This window comes from Gobio gobio (assembly GCF_949357685.1).
Source record: "Gobio gobio genome assembly, chromosome: 3".
In the NCBI taxonomy this organism is placed as follows: Eukaryota; Metazoa; Chordata; class Actinopteri; order Cypriniformes; family Gobionidae; genus Gobio; species Gobio gobio.
The window spans coordinates 9,562,320-9,585,684 of NC_137099.1; the positions used below are offsets into that span (position 1 = coordinate 9,562,320).

Genomic DNA, 23,365 nt, shown 5'->3' on the forward strand with positions numbered 1-23,365 from the left:
AAATATACAGAAAATGTCACATCAGTAACACACTGTAAAAAATTATAGTTTGTTTAATTAAAAAAAGTAAGTTACCCGGTTGCCTTAAAATGTTTGAGTTCATTTAAATATTTTTTTAACTTCATACAACAAAGGAGATTGGTTTAATAAATAGAAACTCACAATATTATATTATCTGAACCACATTAATTATCTAAGTTGATTTGACAAATAATAAAAAAAATTGTGATAAATCATGGAAATAATTTTTTATAGTGCATGAATGCAAACTGATGAAACGAATTGTTTGAGCTCTAAAACAGTAAAACAGCCAACATATGCAAACCAGTGACCTCACATCAATTGAATTTTATATTAATGTTTGGCAAATATTAGACAGCCTACAGTTAGGTTATAGTACTAGGCGGGAGAATTATTTATTGTTTACTGTTAATAATTAATGTAATTATTCGGTGAACATCGGTGTCCTTGTCATATTTCTGTTGGTGCTTTTTAAAAAGCAATTGTCACTCGAGACCCAGCATTACAGTGATTTTACCATGTCAACACCTGACTCAAACATGGTAAAATCACTGTAACACATGCCCTCGAGTGGCATATTGCTTTACTAAAGGCAACTAGAAATGATAACGCATTTTACTTCTATAAGCTGATGCATTTTATAATGAAACCAAATACTGATGAAGAAAATAAATTAAATAAATTAAATAAATAAATAAAAAATGTGGAATAAAGCCGGATTTGGAAAAAAAAGAGTGAGACTGAGACAATGTCAAAGGCAACAAGACCATGAAGGCGTATTAGGCCAGTAAATATGGTAACTTTTGCTTTCTTTTTGACAAACATGTAGTAATCTGAGTCTCACTGCTTCCCAGCTCTCAATCAAACAGTGATTGTTTCGGCATTCCAAGATTATTTCTGTCTTCACTGCCATGCTTTGTTCCTGGTGTACGCTTCTAATTGCAATGTGTCATGGGATAGAAATAAAGGGAGTGTGACAGTGTTCGGGAGGGAGAAAGGAGGAGAGAAAGCATGCCGAGCATTCATCCTGTTTTCCTCTTCTAGATCTCATGCCAGTGTCTGACATGTGGAAAGCAGACCGCCGTGTACAGAGGGAATGAGGTCACAGGAGTTTACGAGAGCACATACTGCGGATAGAAAGGGAAACGGCTGTTCTGGGAACAGTCTAGGTGCTTGTCTTTGGGGTGAGGCAAAAACGTTAATAGGAAACTGATTTGGAATCAGAATGGAGTCATAATACACTGAGTGAGTAAGCCTGCTGGGTGAGTTTACACTGCCATCAGTTTCTATGCGGATCCAGGCTGGTTCATGCTGGTTAGTACTGGTTTGGTGCAAGCCAAGATGTTCACTGCCAAAACTTTGCCAACATGATATTTTATGGAAAAGCTGGTTGAACATGGCAGTAAAGCTTGTTAAACTATTTAAGCAGCCTAGTAAAGAAAATGTAATTCAAAATATAATGTAAAAAGGAGAAATAGCTATAAAATATTTAGTGCTGTCAAATCGATTAATCACATCCAAAATAAAAGTTTGTGTTTACATAATATATGTGTGTACTGTGTGTAATTATCATGTTATTAAGAAAAATGTGTTATATTTATATATAAAATATTCATATTTATATATAATATAAATTATATAAATATATAGGCTATACAGTATATGCATGCAAATGTTTCTTAAATATATAGATGAATGAGTTTGTATTTATATATACATAATAATTATACACAGTACACACATATTATGTAAACAAACTTTTATTTTGGATGTGATTAATTGTGATTAATTGGTTTGATGGTACTAAACACACACACATATAGTTATATAATATAATTAAATATTATATAATATATATACATTATATAATTAAATATAATTTGCAGTGACAAAAATTGTAGTTAATTATACAGTTTGCGTCATTTTTTACAATATATATTGTAAAATTAGCAAACTGTATATATATATATATATATATATATATATATATATATATATATATATATATATATATATATATATATATATATATATATGTATATATATATATATATATATGTATATATATATATGTATATATATATATACGTGAAATATTATAAAATGTTACATAAAATATATATAAAATCAGTATAAACTAAATAATATAATATATAATAAAGAAACAAAAATGACCAATTATAATTTAATTAAATATGATATATTTTGTACAATTACGCTACACTGTAAATTAACTGATGTCCCATAATAACTTAATGTAATGTAAAATAATATAATGTAACATTTGTTTGTTTGTTGTGTAAACGCAATGTGTTTCCAAGCATGAACACAGACGAGAGCCCACAGGCATGACAACCTCTCTATGCATGCAAATGTGTGTCTGTGTGTGTGTGTGTAATACTCACTGTTTGAGCCCATGGAGAGATCTTGACTTTGACCCAAGGCGGTGCTTTTGCTGGAGCTGTGTAGCGCCCAGCTGAGGTCAGAATTCGGGTCAAAGGTCCAACCACACAATCCTTGCTCAAAATCACACAGTCCTTTGTGAGACGGCAGGGCAGCGCTGGTAACTGCAGAGAATACATCAATACATTGGCATTAATATTCATCAACCCTGGCAAAACATTGGACGGCTAACGGCACTTTAAGCTAAACTGAGCTCTGACCTTTGACTTCAGCTGCATCAATGTTCAAAAATAAAGAAATGACAACCATTCTGCCAAACAATCCACGGAAAATGTTACTTATGTTAAAGGGAAAGGGATATGCATTGAATAAAAAAGGGGTGCAAGTGTGCTGCTTACGGTCACATGCATATATTTATGTCGTTGTGATATATTCTATTGTACAATCACACCAACATTTCTGTTGGAAAATAAAATTTGAACTTACTATCCATAATATTTCACATATGCATGCAACAACAACCCAAATACGGCATGTTTAGGGTGTTTGTGAAATGTATTCATGCTACTGTGAGTAAAAAAAACGACTAACCTGGACTGGGTTTCTGTGTTGTGGTGCTTTCTACAGACGAAGGTTGAGTTGGTTTGGATGTCTCTACAGCTGGTGTGGAGGTTTCTGCGGATGGAAACACATAATTAACAATCTTATCTTAACCCAGACCAGAATGCATTTCCATTCAAACAAATCGCTCTTTATTTCCATTTCAAATGAGATTCCCTTTCATTTTAATTATGCAGCCAGCCATGAGTCAGATATTCATAAATTAAATCATAAAGCTCCAAACTCTGAATTTATGGCAGCGCGGAGGGGGAAATAAACTATGTGCACAGTATGCAATACTGTGCAAAACTGTAATTTGGTCCCTGTATCGCCTGCAGGTCTTTACATCTGTCTTAAATGATGACATCAGACTGATGGATGGCGTTGCTGTAGGGAGAAAAACCAGACAAACCATGGGGTGCTGAATGAAAACAACACATGTATACATGCATATTAATATATGGGACCTCCAAGTATATACAGGTACCAAAATGCCTCAATCATTTTCTAATTCAGTATATACACCGATCAGGCATAACAGTAGTGAACCGGCGACACGTTGGGAGCGAAGGCTGGCCTGTGTGGTCCGATCAAACAGACGCTGTTTGTAGCGTCTCAAGAAGTAGCTCAAATTGCTCAAGAAGTTAATGCTGGTTCTGACAGAAAGGTGTCAGAGTACACAGTGCATCGCAGTTTGTTGCGTATGGTCCACTGCTGAAAGCGCCAACAGCAAGGCAAGGAAGAAGGCAAGCCGGCGGGGGCAGTTTTGATGTTTTGGGCAATGTTCTGCTGGGAAACCTTGGGTCCTGCCATCCATGTGGATGTTACTTTGACACGTACCACCTACCTAAGCATTGTCACAGACCACCCTTTAATGGAAATGGTATTCCCTGGTGGCTGTGGTCTCTTTCAGCAGGATAATGTGCCCTGGCAGAAAATGGGGGACCAACAAGATATTAGGAAGGTGGTCCTAATGTTATGCATGATCGCTGTATCAGGACTCACCTAAAGGATTATTAGGAATACCTGGTCAATTTCTCATTAATGCAATTATCTAATCAACCAATCACATGGCAGTTGCTTAAATGCATTTAGGGGTGTGGTCCTGGTCAAGACAATCTCCTGAACTCCAAACTGAATGTCAGAATGGGAAAGAAAGGTGATTTAAGCAATTTTGAGCGTGGCATGGTTATTGGTGCCAGACGGGCCGGTCTGAGTATTTCACAATCTGCTCAGTTACTGGGATTTTCACGCACAACCATTTCTAGGGTTTACAAAGAATGGTGTGAAAAGGGAAAAACATCCAGTATGCGGCAGTCCTGTGGGCGAAAATGCCTTGTTGATGCTAGAGGTCAGAGGAGAATGGGCCGACTGATTCAAGCTGATAGAAGAGCAACTTTGACTGAAATAACCACTCGTTACAACCGAGGTATGCAGCAAAGCATTTGTGAAGCCACAACACGCACAACCTTGAGGCGGATGGGCTACAACAGCAGAAGACCCCACCGGGTACCACTCATCTCCACTACAAATAGGAAAAAGAGGCTACAATTTGCACGAGCTCACCAAAATTGGACAGTTGAAGACTGGAAAAATGTTGCCTGGTCTGATGAGTCTCGATTTCTGTTGAGACATTCAGATGGTAGAGTCAGAATTTGGCGTAAAGAGAATGAGAACATGGATCCATCATGCCTTGTTACCACTGTGCAGGCTGCTGCTGGTGGTGTAATGGTGTGGGGGATGTTTTCTTGGCACACTTTAGGCCCCTTAGTGCCAATTGGGCATCGTTTAAATGCCACGGCCTACCTGAGCATTGTTTCTGATCATGTCCATCACTTTATGACCACCATGTACCCATCCTCTGATGGCTACTTCCAGCAGGATAATGCACCATGTCACAAAGCTCCAATCATTTCAAATTGGTTTCTTGAACATGACAATGAGTTCACTGTACTAAAATGGCCCCCACAGTCACCAGATCTCAACCCAATAGAGCATCTTTGGGATGTGGTGGAACGGGAGCTTCGTGCCCTGGATGTGCATCCCACAAATCTCCATCAACTGCAAGATGCTATCCTATCAATATGGGCCAACATTTCTAAAGAATGCTTTCAGCACCTTGTTGAATCAATGCCACGTAGAATTAAGGCAGTTCTGAAGGCGAAAGGGGGTCAAACACAGTATTAGTATGGTGTTCCTAATAATCCTTTAGGTGAGTGTATAATGAATGTTAAAGAGGTTCTTGCAGTAAAAACAAATTAAGCTTTATAGGGGGTAGAAAACAGTTTAGCATTCTTGTAAAACTGCCTAGGAAGCAAATAAACTGCATTAAACGAAAAGGTTTTAGACTTAAATAAGAACAGAAGTCCATCTAGTAAATGAACTGAACGGTCAGTCGCACAGTAGTATCTGCAAAGGAAGCGAATCGGTGCATACATTAATATTTTGAATTCATAAAAGGTGAGCCACAGCTGGTGATATTTGTCACTGTAATGCCATGGCCTTTTCTGAAGCAATTAGCCAGCTAATACCGCTTCCTCTGCCCTATCGCTAACGGCCTCCCTCTCTATGCCATCCTCTTTCCCTCGATCATTCTTTCATATGCCTCCACACCTGCAGTCCGCATCCATTTGTTGTTCTTTGTCTTCTGATTCAATTAGTACAGGGATGACGGATAAATATCATCACCTGCGCGGGACTGTGCTCTCGCACACGTACGCACGATGTGCAAACACTCTCCGCTCCGCGAAGATGTTCTGTCAAGGGTTTAAAGGTCGTTGTGTGTCACGTGTAATGATTTTGACCTTTCAGAGATGTGACAGTTGTGTCGGCACAACATACAAGACAAATACAGGGAACGTCTTCACACAAAGCGCCGTACTTCTACCGTGACACTACAAGGCTGTTCTAAAAGGCAGGAAGCATAGTTATGCATCCTTCTAAAATCTCCAACAGCTTTGTATGGAGCTTTGAGAGCAATCTAAGAATGCTCTGTGATTGGCTCACAAAAAATTGGGTAACACTTTACGTGACATAGTTACTACATGTAATTACTATAGTAGTAACAGTAAATTAGTAACAACCCCTAACCCTAATTGTAACTCTAAAATAAGTACATGTAGTTAATTAATATTACTCAGTACTTGTTTGAGTAATTACAATGTAACTATGTCACCTTAAAATAAAGGGTTACACTTTTTCCGCTCCCTGGTTTGGGAGTTCTCGCAGCTTGTTCTCGACACATCTGAGTAGAACTTTTTTTCTTGTGGGTGTCCGAGAACTATTGTGTGATTGGTCAGAAACTTAAAGTGGGCGGGGTTAATGCGGAGAAACGGAAATGTTCGGCACCTGCTTTTCTCGTGAAGTATGTAATGTCCTGCCCAGAACGAACTTTGTTCTTGTTCTTGCCACCTCGAGAAAGCAAACAAATTTCTTTGTTCTTGCGGAGTATGTACCAAGCTTTACAGTGTAATTATATAGTTATGTACTGAGTAATATGAATTAACTACATGTACTTACTATTGCGGTTAGGGTAAGATTAGGTTTTGGTTTAGGGTTAGTTGTATGTAATTATGCATAATTTACTGTTATTACTATGGTAAGTACATGTAACATATGTAACAAGGACACTGTAAAATAAAGTGTTACCAAAAATTTGAACCAAGATGGTGTGTGAGTCAATAAAAAATTTATACAGAAAAATATCAACACACGTTATGATTTTGCATACAGAATAAGATGTGCACGGCAGTGTTATTTTAGTTTTATTTATATAATATTATTTATAATTATATAAATAATACTTATTTTAGTATTTTATATATATATATATATATATATATATATATATATATATATATATATATATATATATATATATATATATATATATATATATATATATATATATATATATATATATATATATATATATATATATATATATATATATATGTTATTTAGTTTTAGTATATTTTATATGTATTTTTATTTAGCTTACATTATTTTGCATTATTTTAAGTTTAAGTTTTTATCTAATGTTTATATTTTATTCAAATAAAATATCAATAGTAGGTAAAAATCTTAAAAAACGAATTTCATTAAATTTCAATAAATAGTTTGCATTTTAGTTAACAATAACGTCATCGGTGCATGAATTATTTTCATGTGGCAACATTTTCTTTTTTGTCCTTCAATGCCAAAGTAGTTAAATGTGTAAACTATTTTAAATTGAGTAGCTTTTTTAACATATTTTCAAATCTCAAAACATGCAATTTTTTGTGATCCAAAAATAACTCCTTGTATTTATTTATTTGTCTATTTTTTCCCCACTTATATGTACTAAACACTAAGAAAAAACATCTGTAGAAAAACAGAAAAGGGTTATTTTCTACCACGACATTATACATTAAGTTTACGGACATTTTCCTTCAAACCTAAAACACAACACAAGGCAATGTGCAAATCAAGCTATGGGTAAAACAACTGTGAAAAATCAATACAGAACATTTCTTCATATTAAAAAAGCCATATTTTCATGGACTTTTCTTAAAGGTTATTGCTGTTTCAAAATGGCAGTATATGTTATCCATCTCTTTAAACCGTACGTGTAACTGTACACCTCACCGCAGGCTGCAGTTGCCTTAATGTGATTAAGACTAGCGGGAAGATCATTGCCTTCAGTGTGCGTGTGTGTATGTGTGTGCGTGTGCATGTGTGTGTGTGCGTCTGAGTGTGTTGGAAGTAATGGGAAGTAAGGCGAAGAAATGAAAGCATATTATTGATAGCTGTAATCTGTCTTCCATCCATTCCGTTCGGCTCCCCCTTTCTCAGCTCATATCCCATCATTCTCTTCTCTCTCCCTCTACTCCTGTCACTTCTGCTTTCATAAAATTCTCACCCTTCCTTAAGGAAAGCTGTCAGATCCTTCTCCAAGGAACCTGATTCAGCAAAAAATAATAAATCAATAATGAAAAATAGATATAAATAAATGAATAAAAGACCCTCAATTATGTATAAAGCTCTTCTGCATGCTAACCAGAGCTTGGCAGGGCTGTAAAGAGCAGTAGTGCATGCTGGGAAAATAAAACAGCTGTCTTTAGGGCCCCATAATTCACCTGAGACTCATAAAGTGAACTATATATTATATGCATTTGATTGTTTCATGATGATCACAGCACATAAAACCTGACATGGCAGAGATAAAATACAAAAAGATTAATTAATTAATGTTTTCAAACTTGACAATATTTTGATAAACCCAATAAATGAGTTCAAACGCAACAGTATACATTTTATGAAGAACAAAGCAACCACTAAGAACAAACTGGGAGATTTGTTTCTCCACAAGTACATACTAAGTAACAGTGTGGGCAGGTATATGTTTGCATACACAACAACAGCTGTTCTGTGGGATGAACATGTATAACATATGTATGTGTGGGAGAGAGAACATGGGAAAGAGAGTAGCATGGTCTCTGATGAGAAACAGAAAGAGGAGGAGAAGAGAGGAGAGCAGGACCAGAAGAAAAACATTTACACAGGCAAGAACACTCCCTGAATCAAATGGTGGGAACAGAGAGAGAGAGAGAGAGAGAGAGAGAGGGAGAGAGAGAGAGAGAGAGAGAGAGAGAGAGAGAAGAGAGAGAGAGAGAGAAAGAGAGAGAGAGAGAGAGAGAGAGAGAGAGAGAGAGAGAGAGAGAGAGAGAGAGAGAGAGAGAGAGAGACTGATTAGAAAACAAAGTTAGAAAACAAAAGAGTTGGAAGCTAGAGAGGAAGATTGTGCTTTTCTTAAAGGGACAGTTCACCCAACAAATGACATTTCTATAAGCATTATTTTTCACTTCCATATAAGCATCTGATACCTATGGAAGTTTGTTTCCTGCCAAAAAATAAAACATTTTAAAAGATAATTGCGACTTTTTATCTCACAAATAGTTTACATCTCGCAATTCCACGTTTTAAAGTCAAAATTGTGAGATATAAACTCGCAATTCTGCCTTTTTTTCTTGCAATTCCAAATTTATAACTCACAATTCTGACTTTATAACTCGCAATTCTGACTTCTTTTCTCAGAATTGTGATATAAAGAAAAAAAAAACTTTTTTCTTGGAATTGCGAGTTTATATCTCAAAATTTTGACTTTATATCTCGCAAATGCATGTTGTAAAGTCAGAATTATGAGATATAAAGTCTCAATTCTGAAAAAAAAAATGTTTTTCTTTATATCTCGTAATTCTGACTTTATGACTCGCAATTGCGACTTTATATCACGCAATTCTGAGGGGAAAAAAGTCAGAAATGTGAGATAAAAATTCGCAATTACCTTTTTATTTTTTATTTATGGCGGAAACAAGCTTGATACCATTACTGAACCTAAATACCGCCACAATACATTTATGTAATTGCGAGGGTTTCTACATTTGCAATGCTGATCAATCAATCCATGCTGAAGGTCTCTAGGACTTTGAGAATTTGGTTTTCACACCTAAAAGTAGAGCATACTGTACATTTGCATACACACACACACACACACACATACACACACTCTCAATCAGATGTATCTCCAGCAGCTCTATGATGAATTATACAACATAGAGGATAATTGGCACAGGGGGTAGCTGTCTGATTATAGCAGAGCTGCGTGAGTGTGTTTGTGTGTGTGTCTTTCATGTTTATACTGTAGACATGGGAATTGTGTATTCGTGCAGGTTGATGCTCCAGCAAGTCTGGTCAGATCAACACATACAACCCCATAAATACACAGTTGCTCCTACAGCAAACAAATCTCTTTAATTTCTCATTTGTGTCTCCTAGAGAGGAATGAGATTAAATGGAGAGCAAACCTTACTGCGACTCAGATTTTTGTCCTGAGAAAAATATCCCAGTTATCTCACGTGTCTCAACAAAAGTTTTAAGAAGAGATCTCGACAAAATCAGAAATGGTGCTGAAAATGGTGAAAGTGGTAGTTGCGTAGCTGTCAATTAAAAAGATTTCATTAAAAAGATCTTCATTTGTGCTACAAAGATGAACGAAAGTGTGAGTAATTAATTTTCATTGTTGGCGGAACTGTCCCTTTAAATGAGTTAGGATGTCCCACACATACACTACTGTTCAAAAGTTTGGGGTCAGAAAGATTATTTTTATTTCGCAAGAATGCACTAAATTAATCAAAAGCAAAAACATTTCTAATGTCACAAAATATTAACATATAAAGATTGGACTGTTTCAAATAAAGGCTGTTCTTTTGAAATATTTCTTCATCAAAAGAAGCACATCTGTTTTCAACATTGATAATAATACGAAGAAATGTTTCTTGAGCAGAAAATCAGCATATTAAAATGATTTCTGAAGGATCATGTGACACTGAAGATGCTGAAAATTCAGCTTTGCATCACAGGAATAAATGACATTTTAAAATATATTCAAATAGAAAATAGCTATTTTAAATTGTAATAATATTTAGCAATATTAATGTTATTACTGTATTAAAAAGCTGATCCTTAACTTTTGAACGGTAGTGTATGCAGCACACAAACAACTGAGACATCACACTAAAGCTTCTGCCTTACAAAATTCGTCCAGCCTCCACCAATTTTTAATGGTTGTTTTCTCCCATCCACTTCTCTTAGAGACAATCACTGTTTCTATTTTCTCTTCACGTCAGCCTATACAATTTTTTTTTTACTTCTCCTCACCATAAATGAAAAGCTAAAAAATAAATTGTTCAGGCTGCAATAGCTTTCTGCTGACGGTGCATTTCTGGGCGTCAGTTGTAGAGACTGAGAATAAATTTCACCCTACAACTGGAACTGCCCAATCAACAACAAGCAATTTAACTTATGATTTCACAACAGTGGTGTATCTGAGGGCCGTGACCTACCTGGCAGGTTGCATCCCAGCACTTCCATTCTCATTCCGATCCCTGCCGGAGACCAGCGCTCTGGATAGATGCGGATGAACTGTGCAGACAGCTCCTCAAAACGCCTCAGCTCTGGGGTGTCATAGTGTGTGTTTCCCTCAAAAAGCTACGGGGGAGAAAAGAAGAGATTACTCACACACACACTTACTGAATTCAGACGTCTAAACAGGAATTACAGGTGATGTTTAAACTGTTAGTAAAAGAATGTGGATGCTATGTTTAGTTGGAGACTCTGAAGTGTCCCATTTGGGTTGATTCCCCTTCTGGAAAATCCCAGAAAATGGTTGCAAGGTTTTTTAGCGGGTCAAGCTGGTCTAGATAGACTGGACTACTTGTGGACTTGGTTTTTGGCCTTGTAGACCATCTTAAAGGGATAGTTCACCCAAAAATGAAAATGTTGTCATCATTTACTCACCCAAACCTGTGTGAGTTTCTTTCTTCTGTTATACACAAAAGAAGATATTTTGAAAAATGTTGTTAACCAGAAACTTGACTTCCATTTTTGGCTACCGTCAACTTTCTGCTTACCAAAATATCTTTGTTTGTGTTCAACAGAAGAAAGAAACTCACACAGGTTCAGAACAACATGAGGGTGAGTAAATGATGACAACATTTTCATTTTTGGGTTAACTATCCCTTTAATAAAGATGGTAAGGACTGGTTAACCACCTTGGAACAGCAACAAACCAGCTGCTGAATCTGTCAATCATAATGAAGATGTTTAGAGCTAGAAGATCATCTTCGGAAAGCAACAAAACCACTTACCACTTACACTACTGTTCAAAACTTTAGGGTCAGTAAGTGAAAGATTTTTACAATTTAAAAATAATTGTTTTAAATATATTTTACATTTAATTTATTAATGTAATGCAAAGCTGAATTTACTCCAGCATCATTACTCCAGTCTTCAGTGTCACATGATCCTTCAGACATCATTCTAATATACCGATTTGCTTCTCAAGAAACATTAATTATTATTATCAAGACTGGAAAAAGTTGTGCTGCTTAACATTTTTATTAAATATTAAGGTAAGTGAGGTCAATGTAGATGGATGGATGGATGGATGGATGGATGGATGGATGGATGGATGGATGGATGGATGGATGGATGGATGGATGGATGGATGGATGGATGGATGGATGGATGGATGGATGGATGGATGGATGGATGGATGGATGGATGGATGGATGGATGGATGGATGGATGGATGGATGGATGGATGGATGGATAGATAGATAGATAGATAGATAGATAGATAGATAGATAGATAGATAGATAGATAGATAGATAGATAGATAGATAGATAGATAGATAGATAGATAGATAGATAGATAGATAGATAGATAGATAGATAGATAGATAGATAGATAGATAGATAGATAGATAGATAGATAGATAGATAGATAGATAGATACTATAGACAAATGAAATACCTTGGGCATGCTAGTCTTGCTATCCATTACAAAGTTCCAGTCTTTCCCATTCAGGCTGTGTGCTAGGCGATACTTCCGTACAAAAGCCCGGTTCTCTGAGCTGGTTCCTCCCTCCCCGCTACGCGCTCCTTGGGTTATCACTCCTCGCACCGTCTTGGGTGTCCCGAGGTCCACCTGGAGCCATTCTTCTCCAGCTATAGGCTGGGCAGGGCCGGGAAACCATCCTGATCTACTGGCCACCAGACGTGCAGCTCCAGGGGCCCAGTGAAGGTCCCTCACTGAGGACGCTGAAATCTGGGAGTCAGGGAGGAGCCCGGACAGCATTCCCTGGAGCTCTGAACAAGGAGCATCTGAGACAAAAGAGAACAAGAGAGATGAACTTCAACCTTCAAATGTTGAAATGGGCATGTAGCAGACACTATCCAAAGTGCATTACAATACAATTATTACAGTCTTACCAGGAAATTTAAGGTTAAAGAATAGTTAACCTTATTAAGAATACTGTATCGTATTTAATACACACATTTCTAAGGACTCTAACTGATCAAAACTTCACTGAAAAACCTATAGTGCACAATCTACTACACACCTCCTGTCATCTGATTGAGAGTTTATACTTTTTAGCATGTAAAAGGGCTTTTAGAATAATAATAAATCTAAAAATGTCCGTGTTTGTGTGTCCAAAATGTCTTTTTGCAAATTGTTACTGTTTTTTTAAGTAAACGTAAGAATGCTATTGTTCTAAATATTTCAAGATGAAGGAACATATTCCATTTGAGGGATAATCTCTCAATCATCATTGTATTGAACTGAATTATATTTTGTATTGCATTATAACAATTTTCTCATAAAACTAAGCATTTAAATACCATCTTAGGACATATTATTAGGAGATATACGATTTTAAATGCTTTTTATGCAAGTAGTCTGCTATACTGTTATAAAGATCTACTTTACAGAATTCCAGCAGATATTTTTTTCCATCTAAACATCAGCAACTGCACCAAATTGCATATTTTTTGCTTAGCTTGGGCGTCTGGATAAAACTGAGCTGATTTTCCCTCAAGTATGAGCTCCATATTCTCACTATATCATACTATATGAGCCATAAAAGCCTGATTAAATATCGTACTCAACAAAAAACACAATGCAAAATTTAAAATATTTTGTCTAAAGCTTCAAAAAACTGTTCCATTTCAAACAATTTCCTTTTTCTGTTATGTCATTTATGTCAGGCTTTACAGGGTGTGATGTGTCTTGCTGCTTTATAACCGAATGTACACAAACACAAATCAGATTTGAGATCTTCAACAGAGGGGAAGCATTTTCAGCAAATAAATAACATTTTCTTTCCACAAACAGATGATAGTTATCATATAAAGATCTCATAAAATTGCATTGTATGGTAAAATGAAAAAGAAACAATGTGAGTATAAACACACACCTGTAATCTGGCAACCATAAAGCTCAAAGCGCAGCGCAATGCCATTATTCCACGTCTGTGGTCGAATACGAACAAAGCGGGCCAGGACGGGCTGAGGAACACGATTCAAAACCACCTCAGATGGGTCAGTGTTGGCATGGAAAATCTGCAAAAGACAGAAAATGCACAATTCAGATTATACTTGCTGCAAAGCATCACAGAGTCTATGTATTGAAATCGCAAAATTTGGACTTTCTCCACACTAGAAAGAGTTCTTGCCAAAGGAAACATGTTTTTTCTTCATACTCCCATCTCAGATTTTTGTCTCAGCCTGCAAAAATGGTCAGGGTGAAGTTTTAAGAGGTTCAGTATTCATCTGAAGGACATCTTAGTTTCAGTCATTGCTATTATGAATTTTTTTTTTTCAGAGACGGCCCTTAAAACATGTTACAAATTAAAGGTGGGGACATGATAAACTTCTGCGATAAAACATAACTAACTCATTCTCTCGTTCACATACCTCAGAACCACAAGAGATCCAACAATTTGTCGGTAAAGCATGATAAAGACTGTTGGACTGAATTCCAGTGAAAGAAATCGCTATAGATAAGAGATGAACTTCCCATGTAGAGTCGCATGGTTGACAGATAACTGAAATGTAAACCCACAGGACCTCGAAATCAGGAAAATACAAGACGTGCAGTGAGTGAGCTTGAGGTTACATGACGGGTATTGCGACATATCTATCAAAGCTGGAGGATAAGAATTATGGCTGCATAGAGGCGCGTCTAAGTAAATAATGTTTCTAAAGCTACTGAGAGTAGCACTGGATATACACTGTAAACCCTAACACTCAATAGTTAAATCAAATTCACTTTTATGAGTATTTAGAACTTTCTTTTCTTTTGAGTTCACGAAACTGACACATTTAAAGCAATCTGAATGGTTTTATTGTTTACTTAAATTTACCTGAAACTGGGCTGGGATTTCTATCATGGTGACGAGTGCATGAGCTTGGTTTCAGAACAGATATGTGTTATACACTCACCTAAAGGATTATTCGGAACACCATACTAATACTGTGTTTGACCCCCTTTCGCCTTCAGAACTGCCTTAATTCTACGTGGCATTGATTCAACAAGGTGCTGAAAGCATTCTTTAGAAATGTTGGCCCATATTGATAGGATAGCATCTTGCAGTTGATGGAGATTTGTGGGATGCACATCCAGGGCACGAAGCTCCCGTTCCACCACATCCCAAAGATGCTCTATTGGGTTGAGATCTGGTGACTGTGGGGGCCATTTTAGTACAGTGAACTCATTGTCATGTTCAAGAAACCAATTTGAAATGATTGGAGCTTTGTGACATGGTGCATTATCCTGCTGGAAGTAGCCATCAGAGGATGGGTACATGGTGGTCATAAAGGGATGGACATGGTCAGAAACAATGCTCAGGTAGGCCGTGGCATTTAAACGATGCCCAGTTGGCACTAAGGGGCCTAAAGTGTGCCAAGAAAACATCCCCCACACCATTACACCACCACCACCAGCCTGCACAGTGGTAACAAGGCATGATGGATCCATGTTCTCATTCTGTTTACGGCAAATTCTGACTCTACCAGAAATCGAGACTCATCAGACCAGGCAACATTTTTCCAGTCTTCAACTGTCCAATTTTGGTGAGCTTGTGCAAATTGTAGCCTCTTTTTCCTATTTGTAGTGGAGATGAGTGGTACCCGGTGGGGTCTTCTGCTGTTGTAGCCCATCCGGCTCAAGGTTGTGCGTGTTGTGGCTTCACAAATGCTTTGCTGCATACCTCGGTTGTAACGAGTGGTTATTTCAGTCAAAGTTGCTCTTCTATCAGCTTGAATCAGTCGGCCCATTCTCCTCTGACCTCTAGCATCAACAAGGCATTTTTGCCCACAGGACTGCCGCAAACTGGATGTTTTTCCCTTTTCAACTGAGCAGATTGTGAAATACTCAGACCGGCCAGTCTGGCACCAACAACCATGCCATGCTCAAAATTGCTTAAATCAACTTTCTTTCCCATTCTGACATTCAGTTTGGAGTTCAGGAGATTGTCTTGACCAGGACCACACCCCTAAATGCATTGAAGCAACTGCCATGTGATTGGTTGATTAGATAATTGCATTAATGAGAAATTGAACAGGTGTTCCTAATAATCCTTTAGGTGAGTGTACGTTCTATATTGCTGTACTCTTTCAGCAATTGCTATGATATGCTAATGTTATCAAAGCATTGTGTTACCAATTAGCATTTGCTGATCTGCCAGTTCTGCTGGTTTACAGTGTACAGTACACGTGTACGTGTGTGTGTGTTTGTGTGTGTGTGTGTAAAAAATATAGAGGAGATTGTTGGAACTTATGACTGTTAAACGGTTGAAAACACATGACCCTGCACACAGACACATCCATATTCTCCCATCCATGTGGGAGGTTCAGCGACGGATGTGTCTTAGCCAACCGAAAACATTCCTCACCTGAGATGGAGTGTAACATAGGCCAAGATGGGCTGTAAGGGCTTTCAAAAGCGAACACACACACACACACACACCCTGGCTCACTTACAAAGCTGTGACTATGACCGACACCAGTGAGGCAGTGAAACGGGCTGATTAAGTCAAGTGGCACTAGAAAAAGTAGTGGATTAGACGCAGACAAACAAAGAGTCTATTGAGCTGGTTTTCACCACAGTTAAATTTCCCCCTATTCCTTTTTCCTCAAGGCCTAAACCTCATTCATCCCCATTGTTCGTCTCATCCTCTCCATCCAGTGGCCACAAGTCATGTCCCATCGAGAGTTACGGGCTCTGGGCAGAGTAATCCATATGGAAGAATCCCTTTTCTGTGCTCCACGCTCAAGGCTGCAAATGCTCTATCAACTCTATGTGAGTGAGAGAGAGAGTGTGTGTGTGTATTCCCAGTAGGGGAATTCGGCACACTCACAAAGGACCACACTCATAATGCTTCAATGATGCAGTGGCGGACGGATGGAGAGATGGGGGGAAGGTTTTCTCTAGCTTTTTTTTTTAAATGCTGATCTCGAGTGTGTTGTGGCTGCTGAAGCCAGACAGACAAGACAGCCGACTAGACGGATGACCCCTTTCCAGATGCTGGAATAAGATGCATTCAGCCATTCAACTCTGTGGCAAAACATCGTGGCAGCTCCGCAGAGTTCACGGATAACGATGGAAGAGAAGACAGAGGTTAAACGAAAGAGACTGGAGGAGGAGCGCAGGGTCTGAGATGATGACACAGACCAATCAACAAGGCCGAAATCATGGGGAAGAAAATATCATAGAGACCAGGACAACTGGAAATACTTGAGAAAGAAGGACCAGCCAATTGTCATATTTAGCGAATGGCATTTCATTTGACCAGAATGAACACGAGATTGAGTGGGACAGAAGTCTGTTTAGTTAGACTCATTCATTTCTGTATAAATTTTGCATTTAACCGGACTGAAAAAATCTGGTTTACTTTTGCTAAATTGCTAATAAATTTCACAAAGAATTACAAAGAATTAGGAGAACATTGAATTAAACGTGATATTTTGAAGTAGAAAGACTGAAATGTAGCATTTTCTTGTTAAACATACTCAAATTATGTTTATGCTATGAAAAGTAATTTCTACAGTGTAAAATTACATTAATAACATTATATTTATGTGAAAATATCATTGATAGAAAAAATGTCTATGTAAATTTCTGTATGCATTTTTTGTAAAATGTTATTTACGTGGCAAATGTCATTGTAAATTGCTTGTAAACCCATTCTTGTGTAAATTTACATAACAAAGTTGCATGAAAAAATCTATATTTTAATCAATAATCAATATATTTTACACCATATGTGAAATTTCTGTGTATACAATTTGTGATAATTTGTAAAAAAAAAATTATGCATTTATACAAAACCATTCTTAATCATTTCTATGTAAATTTTGCATAAAGTCATTCTTACATTAATTTACATAACACATTTCTGTGCAATTTATACGTAAAACCATTTGCATGTACATTTTTGCGTTTCATGAATGTATGGCTTATTTTTTTGTACCTGTACCGGTTTCATTTTGTTGAAAAACACTGAAATTATGTAGTTTTTCACTGAAAAAAATGGGTTGTGAAAATTAAACATAACATAGATTCGTAATCTCAAGAACAAACTGCAATTCTTTTTTTCCACCAGTCTTGTTTTGTTCACATCAAATGGCATCTACTAAGGTCTATTAGACACAAGAAAAGACTTCAGAAAATATCTAGATCAAACACAAGACATAAGGAAAAGAAATATGGTACAGTTTAAGAGCAGTCAGGGGTCAAATTGCTTATGGTTAATACATTCAGGTTTTCTTCACCTGCAAAGATCAAAGATTCCTTCAGTGGTTCAGCTGTGATCTTTGAACCCTGTCAATAAGCCTAGCTACACAGTTCAAAGGTTAATTAAGATCATAAAGAGCAACACGTGATGTCTGCCCAAGTCAGTTTAAATAATGAACGTTTCCTGTAGGAATAAATCGAATACTATTTTTCTTTGTCGATGGGAGATCTTTCCTATAGGCCTATAGCCTTTGGAATGACACGCAGATGGATGGTTTTCTTGCTAGAGGAAGTTGTTGTGTGTCTGCTAAGAAAAGGTTGCGCAATTTAATACATACACATATACCAGCAAAAGATTAGTATTAAACCTTATAGACATGTTTAAAAAATGACACTGCATTACCAAATTGCAAATAACCTATATAGCTATAAGCTGTTTAAGCTTTAAGCCATTCAAAGTCATAAACAAGACCAAATTCTGCCTGACAACAAGAGAGTTGGTGACAGGGTCATCCACGGCGGGATGGTTCCACCCATCCAGTTAAAGTAGAACGCTAGCTAGGGTAACTAAATAATTAAACCTGCCATGTTGTGAGGCTACGAGTGATAGTTCATGAAATTATAAAGACTCTTTCCGCTGTCCCACCAATGCTAGGAGGTGAAACCCTGCGTGAGTCTGTCTCCACCCCTGGGTCGGTCAGAACAGGCATCCAGAACAGACTGCTAGGGGACAAAAGGTCTTGAGGTGTTTAAGTATTGATGAAAGTCGTAAAAGAGCACGTCTAGCATGTCTAGTGGAGGAACAAAGTTGAGGAAAGAGTAAATGTGTTTTGCTATAAAATACCCAACTTCTGATGTCTGGTGCCAAACATTTTAGAGTAATTTTTAGATTTTATAATTTACATTAGAATACTTACGACAATAAACAAATACATTCAATACTGTTATTAATATTCATATTAATTCAGTGATTCCCTTTTTTGTTGAACGCCTTTGACCTGATTATTTACTTGGAGTACCTGAAGAAATTATAAAAAATTAAATGTCTTCCTCAATAAAAATTATTAATACTATATTTAATGTCAAATAAATACAATATAAAACATGTATAAATACAGATAATTGAATAAATCTAAATACAAATATTTTTGTTTTCAATAAATATAAATAATTATATATTTAAGGCCCTATCATACACCGGGCGCAATGCGACGCCAGCACGACGCAAGTGTTTTTTGCTACACTTTAAAAAATGCTGGGTTAAAAACAAGCCACGTTGGGTTGGAAATGGACCAACCCAGCAATTGGGTTGTTTTAACCCAGTGAACGGGTTGTTTTAACCCAGCGGTTGGGTTAAATGTTTGATTAAAACAACCCAATCGCTGGGTTAAAACAACCCAATTGCTGGGTTAGTCCATTTTCAACCCAACTTGGGTTGTTTTTAACCCAGCATTTTTTAAAGTGTAATTTCAGCCGTACACGGTTATCATTTTCACGTCCAGCGCCCACGTTGTTTAAATAACAAATGCACTTGCGCCCATCTATTCACCCATGGGCATGCTGGTCTGAAAACGAGGTGTGTTCAGGCGTATTGTTGGTGCGTTTATATTTTGAGGCAACTGAAAACGACTGCGTCATTTACCAACAAAAACCTGGTCTAAAGTCAATAGCACAGTATTTTTGTGTTATTTAAAGAGCATGTAAGTAATATGCGCCTATCGGTGGGTGCACAATGCACTCTGCTTGTTACACACACAGGGACGTGCAGCAGCACACAAACATTTTAAATATAAAAAATAAAATGTTTCCTCTCAGGAGAAGCGTTCAGTCTTTCCACTCGCAAATTCCGCCATGTAAATGGCATTTAAAGGGAATGGGAGATGAGACTCTGATTGGTTTATTACCAGCCTTTTGGACCATGGGCCATGCGCTTCAGACCATGCGCTCAGATCATTAAAATAGGGCCCTTAGTGTCAAATAAATAATACATAATTATAATAAATAGTAATAAATTACAAATAAAATAAAGTAGTCTAAATCATTTTTGTGAGTGAAGTGGGGCTGATATCGCCTATCCACCTTCTTAAATTGATCAACGTATAGAAATAATATGTTGGACAACCAGCACTAACCAGCAAAACCACTAACATGAACATTTCTGTTAAGATGAGTCTTTCCAGCAGGCTTTTCTCAAATAAAATATCTTTCCTTTCTTTATCCACCTGTTTACCCTCATTCTGCTCTAGATGAAGATGTTGTTGACAGTAGAAGCTGGTTCCGGTTGGCGGCTCACCAGCCTTAAGCTTGAAGAGAAGGGAAACAGACAAAGTGTGTGTGTGTGTGTGTGTGTGTGTGTGTGTATTAGAGAGAGAGAGAGAGGGGGGGGGGGGGTGAAATGCTCTCACTACTGAACAATAGCTACCTGCTCCCCCTCCAGTGAGCTTTTCCTCAATGGGGGAAAGAAATGACAAGACTCCCTCCTTAATCCAAATTTCTTCTCATCTTTTCGGTTTCCATTTTCCTGCATCTTTGTGTCTTTCCTTCCATCCTTTTAAACTCTCCCAGTCGTCACTTCTCTGTCACAGGCGGTGAACGCAGAGGCTAAATGGCTTTATATGCTATATTCATCATGTATCAAGTGAGTGTGTGACAGATTTATTACTTGCTGTCCACGAGGGATTTATAGGAATTTCTATAATAAACAGGATACGTTGCAATTTTTCATGCCTGTGGAAGCTTTTTTGCCATTTATTGAGTGATTCAATACAAAAATACTGGGTGGTACAGTATAACGAATATTCACGAAATATTTGCGATGAGTTAACTGTATAAATCAAATTAGGCAAAAGCGTGAATATTATGACATTTCGAGGCGCTTTTATCCTCAGAATAAGGTTACAATCATTCCTTGTATCCTGACTGGTAAGTACAATGTTAAAACAGATGTTTAGAAGCATCTCTGATTCAAACGTCAGTAGCAAAAATGAATCAGTGAATCAGTCCAACTGTCTAAGATAATCAATTTAAAATTCATAGAAACTCTTATATAAAACTCTATTTGACAACAATGGCCGAGTAAATAATGGCATCAGTAAAACTGTTTTTCGATCAAAAATCTTTTGATAACTTATGCCAGCATAGTTTGAATATGATCTGAGCCAATTTTGGTGAAAATCTGAAGTTTAAAAGAGTAGGTTTTTCGAAAAATTTACTTTGCTGACTCGATTGACTTAAAACAAGTGTAGCTAATATATTTTTCCAACAAATCATACATTATTTTGAAGGTTATTTTTTAATAGAGAATGTGAAAAATAACAGCTTTGCTCATTGTGACTCATTTTGCCAGCATGGGTCACAAATAATGCTAAACAATTCAGTAACCAGTATACAAATTAAGTTAAAAAAAATGTACATCCCACCCAATATCATAAAAGTGGTTTGAGACCAGGATTATGCTCAGAGCTCTAAACCCAGGCATGTCTGCAGGTCAATACTACTTTCACGTGCGACTCATTCCCAAACAGGAGACTAATCTTTTAATCAAAAGCAGATCCACTAAAAAGACGGGCAAAAGGTTAATCCTAGCACTTTTATTACATGGCGCCCCTTGGCGTAAAGTAGAGTTAAAATGCATAAGCATCTTTCCGAGGCTCTGATTAAACTGTGGCCAACGTGGTTATAGTGGGATTAGTTGTCACGAAATGAGAAAGACGAACTTTCTAGCATTGGACAGCATCAAAACAAACAGAGATTAGCATGTCGTATGGGCAGGCGGGGTAAATGAAGTGACGGCGGTTGATTGATGCTTTAATTACTAGCTGCGCTAATGCTAGCCAAACAAAAGCGTTTCTGCTGGGTTTGCTCGGTTATGTCCTCATCATAATTTGACTTTGCCGCAATAATCTTCACAGCCCAAATGCTCTATATCCGTCTTAAATATTTTTACTGAGTTACTGAGGGTTGTCCAAAGCTCTGTGATTGAATTTGGGAAATTCCTGCCTCCTTCAAAAACAAAATTCATACAAGTCTTAATAGGATCAGTCTAGAAAGGAAAAAAATGATTTGAAAAGCAGTCTTTTCTGGTCTTCAAATGGGTCAAAACCTTGAATTCCGATAATGTATGAACACGTATCAGCGTATCCCACGCTGGTCCAGGTGTGACCGGTCACACAGGTGTGTTTACGGCAGGTAGCTCACAGGCATTAAGAACGGCCAGAGAGATAAGGGTGCATAAAGGGCCTCATTGTTTTCCACCACCAGATAACCATCTCTCAACTTGTTCCCATGTCACTTTCTCTGTTCAGACCAACAAATTTAATCTTGAACTGGAGTTCCTTCTTCCTGCAGATGCTCAACTGCCTCCTAGAGCAGCTTAAGTTAATTCATTACAATAGATTTGTGCTAAAACAGAATATTTAACCACTGATTCCACTAGAACAATCCATATATCCATTTAAGTACACATTTTTAGTGAAAACAAAGGTCTAATGATAGATTGGGAAGGGATGGTGGCTAAAATCTTTTAGTATAATATGTAGTTCAACTTCTTGGTCCACAAAACATAGGTCTTCTTTGTGGATTGTTGGGTTTGTGTTTATGTGACCTGGGTGGATTCACAAAACTTTCTTAAGTTTCTAAATTATAGCCTTCTAACTCTCAGTGGTACACTTGGCATGCTTTATAATTGCCTTTTTTCTCTATCACATCATTTAGAAATCATCATAAATTAGGTATCATTCGAAAGCTTAAATACTCAATATCCAACCAATGAAACCTGTTTTGATATTGGACATTACTTCAAATAATTTTAGCAGGCTTAGCTTTTGTGAAATCAACTCTAAATTATTTTAATTTTTGAGTCCATTTAAGGTCAGATCTATGCTCAAGGGGGCTGACATTAACCGGTTAAACTAGTATTTTAGTCTTTATTACCTGAAAAAAAAAGAATATTTTGTTTTCCGAAAAAGACTTAAGAATTTTCGATTACACTTTAGTCTAGGGTCCAATTCTCACTATTAACAAACTATTTACTATGACTTTTGCCTCAGTTAACTCCTAATTACAGCTCATTAATAGTCAGTAAGTTTAGGTATTGGTAAGATTAGGAATATAGAATATGGTCATGCAGAATAAGGCATTAATATGTGCTTTATAAGTACTAATAAACAGCCAATATCCTAGTAATATGCATGCTAATGAGCAACTAGTTAATAGTGAGAACT

The 23,365-nt window shown here is 37.0% G+C and overlaps 1 protein-coding gene across 4 annotated transcripts in view; it reads right to left on the reverse strand.

The window, feature by feature from the left end:
* Positions 1 to 23,365, reverse strand: part of nrp2a (neuropilin 2a) — an 87,055-nt gene that overhangs the window by 19,352 nt on the left and 44,338 nt on the right. For all 4 annotated transcript variants that reach the window (XM_079813136.1, XM_079813135.1, XM_079813138.1 and 1 more), the window contains 5 exons: positions 13,825 to 13,969; positions 12,381 to 12,730; positions 10,908 to 11,052; positions 3,016 to 3,099; positions 2,427 to 2,588 (listed from right to left, as the gene is read on the reverse strand). In XM_079813136.1, the coding sequence (XP_079669262.1) occupies positions 2,427 to 2,588; positions 3,016 to 3,099; positions 10,908 to 11,052; positions 12,381 to 12,730; positions 13,825 to 13,969 (886 nt within the window). The remainder of the gene's footprint in view (positions 1 to 2,426; positions 2,589 to 3,015; positions 3,100 to 10,907; positions 11,053 to 12,380; positions 12,731 to 13,824; positions 13,970 to 23,365) is intronic.